Raw genomic sequence first — 5,000 nt, forward strand, 5'->3', positions numbered from 1 at the left:
GAGCTGTTGGAGATGTGACAGCATCATTCTGAGGTCATAATGTCAATGTGAACAGATGCTCCGCTTCTTCTGATCTGGGATCAGTCGCAGTTTTGGATGGTTCCTGCAGCGTGAGCAGTCGTCCTGAAGGTAGAGAGCAGGTCCAACAGAGGCGCACCAACTATTTGAACGTGCGTCCATGTTCTCAGCGCGTCGTTCTGGTTTGTGGGTTCCTTTAGTCCGGAAGTCTTCACATCAGTGCAGAGAGTGGTTCTCCATCGTTTCAGAGCTCACGCAACGTTTCAGCACAGCTGCAAACACATCAGTGACCACAGAAGAACGTCAGGCTTCTGAAAACCTTCAGGCCAGCAGAGGCCAGCAGCCCTCATCCAGGAGAGCGCCATCAGTGAGCCTCCTGCCATGTATGATGATGTTCCCGTGGAGAACCTTCATCCACCGGCGGCAGCTTTGTGGGTTTGGACGAAGGCGACGTGTAAAATCAGCCATTTGAATCTGGTTTCTGTGCAGATGTTGATGACATCTATGAGGACATCCAGAGACCTGCACAGCACCAGTCCAACATCTGGAGCTCCAGGGACAGCTCTGATGGTCCAGGTACCGATTTGAAGGTAAGACGGAATAGTTTAAATTTCTGTGTTAACCTTCAACTGTTCCAGTGTAAGAAATCTCCACTCTGGTCTGAGTCCACGTTCCTGCCCTCATCCATGTTACCACCGTCTGGAGAACAGCTGAGCAGCTTCTGTTCTAAAGTGGCTTCTGCTGTGATCTTCACGCTTCGGCGTTTCCTTCTGAACCACCGACCTGGACGCTGATCTGCTCCGAGCTGCAGATGTTTCACTTCTGCTCAGCACAATAATAGTTGTGCTCAGACCCACAACTGATCTGAAAACATCTGAGTTCACTATGAATGAAACCTGGAAAGAGGAAGTGAACTTTGCTCCGTCAGCACTTCTTCTTCTGTTCCGTCTGCTGTTGGACTTTCCCCTCAGCTCCAGTGAGTGTGTCGAGTGTCGAGGAGCCCACACACTCCTCCAGTGTGAGTGTGTCGAGTGTCGAGGAGCCCACACACTCCTCCAGTGTGAGTGTGTCGAGTGTCGAGTGTCGAGTGTCGAGAGCCCACACACTCCTCCAGTGTGAGTGTGTCGAGTGTCGAGTGTCGAGGAGCCCACACACTCCTCCAGTGTGAGTGTGTCGAGTGTCGAGGAGCCCACACACTCCTCCAGTGTGAGAGTGTCGAGTGTCGAGGAGCCCACACACTCCTCCAGTGTGAGTGTGTCGAGTGTCGAGTGTCGAGGAGCCCACACACTCCTCCAGTGTGAGTGTGTCGAGTGTCGAGTGTCGAGGAGCCCACACACTCCTCCAGTGTGAGTATAACAACAATAAAGGCCATGACGGCACCTTTGAGGTAGGTGAGTTTCTTCTCAGGCTGCTGGTCCGACTGGAAGAGGGGCAGGAAGTGTCCGGCCGGTCTCAGAGGACCCTGTTGTGTCCTTCAGGTGCTCCAGCTGCTGAACCTGGTGAAGAACCGTTCCAAGGATCATTTAGAGAAAAGTAAAGACGCAATGATTCGGAGGGCGAGGTTCCTGCAGAGGAAAGAGCGTCCAGGTAGACACGGCGGATGATGAGGGAACATCAGGAGCAGAAAGGAGCATTTATGACAGAGGAGGTTTTCTTCTCTTCCAGCTGTGAAACAGGAGGATGAAGCTTATCTGGACGTGAGTGTGTGTCCCAGGAAGCCCCCCCCAGCACTGCTGAGCCTGATGCCAGAGGGGCTGAGTGGTCACCAGGTGAGGCCTCACCTGTGGAGGCTGCTGCACACATTCTGTCCTGTCCTGCCCTCTCACCCTCTCTCACCCCTCTCACCCCCTCTAACTCTCTCACCCCCTCTCACCCCCTCTCACTCACTCTCTCACCCCCTCTCTCACCTCTCACCCCCTCTAACTCTCTCACCCCTCCCACCCCCTCTCACCTCTCACTCACTCACCCCCTCTCACCTCTCACGCTCTCACCCCCCTCACTCTCTCACCCCCTCTCACTCTCTCACCTCTCACTCACTCACCCCCTCTCACCCCCTCTCACTCTCTCACCCCTCTCACCTCTCACTCTCTCACCCCCTCACTCTCTCACCCCTCTCACCTCTCACTCTCTCACCCCTCTCACTCACTCTCACCCTCTCTCACCCCCTCTCACTCACTCACCCCCTCTAACCTCTCACGCTCTCACCCCCTCTCACCCCCTCTCACTCACTCTCACACCCCCTCTCACTCTCTCACCTGTTCTCTCACCCCCTCTCACTCTCTCTCACCCCCTCTCACTCACTCTCTCACCCCCTCTCACTCACTCTCTCACCCCCTCTCACTCTCTCACCCCCCTCTCACCCCCTCTCACTCTCTCTCACCCCCTCTAACCCCTCTCACTCTCTCACTCACTCTTTCCTGCAGGTTTTGAGACGTCTGATTCTTAACTCCATCCTGCAAAGTGAGAGCAGCTACCTCAGCTCCCTCAACAGAATTGTGCAGGTGCGTCACACCTGGACCTTTTGATGCGGGGGGGGGGGGGGGGGGGGGGGGTGCTGCTAATAATTAATAATTAACACACCCTATCCCAAATTTCTGACCAAGCACAGGGGTGAGGAGTAGTGCACTATCTCCTGCCAACAGGGGTGCTGCAGCCCCCTCACCCCCCCCACTGCATGCACCCCTGGTCACACCTATGGGGAGAGCTCTGTTCATCTGGGGAGGGTGTCCCATGAAGAGTTGACTGTTCTTTATCTCTCAGGAGTACCAGAAACCACTGCTGGAACCACAGAACTTGATCCTCAACCACAGGAAGGTGCATCGGATCTTCTACCGTGTGCAGGAGATCCACCACTGCCACGCCATGTTCCAGATTGCTTTAGCGTCCCGTGTAGCTGACTGGGACAGCAGCGAAAGGATCGGAGACCTGTTTGTGGCCTCGGTCAGTGACGCTGCCTGTAATTAGTTACTGGGTTAGCTACATTCTCAGGTTGGTCCTTTCCTGGTGCAGGTCTTTGGGTTGGCTCAACGAGATGGTTCAAAGCTAGCTAGTTAACATGCTAGCTGCTCCAAAAATTCTTATACATTTGTTAATTGTTATGAATCTAATATTGTCTGAATTTTGGGAAGTGTTGGCAAACGTGCTCAATCAGAGGTTTCTCAACAGTTCTCCAAGACCCTGGTCCTCAACGTGTACAGTGATTACATCAACAACTTCACGCACAGCATGGCGCTGCTCAAGAAGGCCTGCATGTCCAAACCAGTGTTCCTGGACTTTCTGAAGGTGATGGACCTCTTCTCTCGTTCTTCCTCTTAGTGTAAATGCCTGAACACATCCAAGAACAAGATGTTGCTGCCCTTAAAAAGCAGCTTTAGCCTGTTGAGATCAGACTTGGGTAGGAACAAGGCAGAAGCCAGCGAGACGCTCAGTCAGAACCGAGACACAAATGTGGAACAGAGTCCAAGTCAGTTGTGAGTGGAGGTAGAAACATGTTGCTATGGTGATGGAAGGGAGCCCCAGACGAGTGTGGCTCCTGCTGCTTCTTGAGGAGACCTGATTGTGCTTGACTTTCAGAAGAAGCAGGCCTCGAGTCCAGACAGAATCACCCTCTACGGTCTAATGGTCAAACCCATCCAGCGCTTCCCTCAGTTCATCCTGCTGCTGCAGGTGAGTCCGTGACCTTCAGCGCCGTCCTCCGTCCGCCCGTGCTGAGAGGACTCTGTTGGACAGGACATGCTGAGGAACACTCCCGTGGGCCACGGCGACCGCCTGCCTCTGCAGCTCGCTCTCACCGAGCTGGAGACGCTGGCGGAGAAGCTGAACGAGCAGAAGCGTCTGTCAGACCAGGAGGCTGAGGTCCAGCAGCTGACGCACAGTGGAGGAGCGCACAACCTCCGCAAGGTGGCGCAGTGCACGTGCACGTGCATGTGCATTCACACACCTGGTCTGCAGCTCCAAGCCTTTATTCAGCTGCCATGCTCCTTCCTTTCTGCAGCTGCTGGCCTCCGAGCAGAAACATCTGATCCACTCTGAGCTGCTGACTGAGGTCATCTTTGATGAGAAAGGTCAGGTTCTCAAATCTAGAGACAGAAAACTCTTCCTCCTCAACGACACGCTGATCTGTGCCAACGTCAACCTGAAGTAGGTGCCTCCTCAGAGCTCGGGAGCTTCCACAGTCCTGCAGGTGCTCTCTGAGACCGTTCTGTTTGTCCACCAGAGGTCCTGCTGGCTCAAAGTACTCTGTGAAGTGGGTCTCTTCAGTGATGCAGACCCAGGTGGTGGAGGTGGGCGAGGACAGTCTCCAAACCATTGATGGTGTGACCGTGGTCCAGCCCTATAGCTCCTTCTGCCGCCCTGCAGGTATAGCCGGACATACGTCACCCCAGTAAAGACAGGCAGGAGAGACGTGCGTCCTGTGTTTCAGGTCACGTGTTCCTGGGTCCGTCGAGGTCGTACCAGCAGCTGGAGGAGCTGCAGCACGACCTGGCTGTGGTGCAGGACGTCTCCCTGCTGGTGAGAACGCTCCGAGGAACCTACCAGGTGACGCTTCTGTGTTCCACAACCAGCCAGCATCAAGAGAAAGGAGCTCTTATTTTATTCACTGAACCATTCAGAACCTGAAGTGTCCGACGGCCGAGTGTTGAACACAAATGTTCCTTCTCTTCCAAAAGAATCTGAACAGCACCGTCTGTGAGGACTGGAGTTTGGCTCTCCAGAGGCTGATCCGTCTGAAGGAGGAGGAAATCCAGAATGTCAACAAGTGTCGCCTACGTCTGGCTGTCCCTGCCTCTACGGACAGGTGGGGACAGCAGGTCCAGGCTGGACAGGACTGGTTGCTAGGGGATTTGCTGATCACTGTCCTGTTGCCTGACAGATCTGGTCGTCCAGTGAAGGTCACAGTGGTCTTCAACACCCCCAACCCTCTCAGTAAACTCTCCTGGGTGAACCATCTCCACCTCGCTAAGGTAGCTCAGGGTAAGTTG

At 54.4% G+C, this 5,000-nt stretch overlaps 1 protein-coding gene across 6 annotated transcripts in view; it reads left to right on the plus strand.

The window, feature by feature from the left end:
• Positions 1–1,032: 1,032 nt before the first annotated feature.
• LOC130530207 (rho guanine nucleotide exchange factor 10-like protein) overlaps positions 1,033–5,000 on the plus strand; it is a 9,854-nt gene continuing 5,886 nt past the window's right edge. For 2 of the 6 annotated variants that reach the window (XR_008951768.1, XM_057041194.1), the window contains exons 1-12: positions 1,034–1,605; positions 1,684–1,787; positions 2,442–2,519; positions 2,779–2,958; positions 3,184–3,300; positions 3,592–3,684; positions 3,748–3,918; positions 4,013–4,158; positions 4,235–4,377; positions 4,442–4,557; positions 4,689–4,816; positions 4,892–4,992. Coding sequence is in view for 5 of the 6 variants with exons in the window: in XM_057041194.1 (XP_056897174.1) it covers positions 1,563–1,605; positions 1,684–1,787; positions 2,442–2,519; positions 2,779–2,958; positions 3,184–3,300; positions 3,592–3,684; positions 3,748–3,918; positions 4,013–4,158; positions 4,235–4,377; positions 4,442–4,557; positions 4,689–4,816; positions 4,892–4,992 (1,420 nt within the window). In the remaining variant the exon portion in view is untranslated. Of the gene's footprint in view, positions 1,606–1,683; positions 1,788–2,441; positions 2,520–2,778; positions 3,007–3,183; positions 3,301–3,591; positions 3,685–3,747; positions 3,919–4,012; positions 4,159–4,234; positions 4,378–4,441; positions 4,558–4,688; positions 4,817–4,891; positions 4,993–5,000 lie in introns of those variants that run through there. The other 4 variants (XM_057041192.1, XM_057041193.1, XM_057041191.1 and 1 more) reach the window with 4 other exon arrangements.

This window comes from Takifugu flavidus, chromosome 8, assembly GCF_003711565.1.
Source record: "Takifugu flavidus isolate HTHZ2018 chromosome 8, ASM371156v2, whole genome shotgun sequence".
NCBI lineage: Eukaryota > Metazoa > Chordata > Actinopteri > Tetraodontiformes > Tetraodontidae > Takifugu > Takifugu flavidus.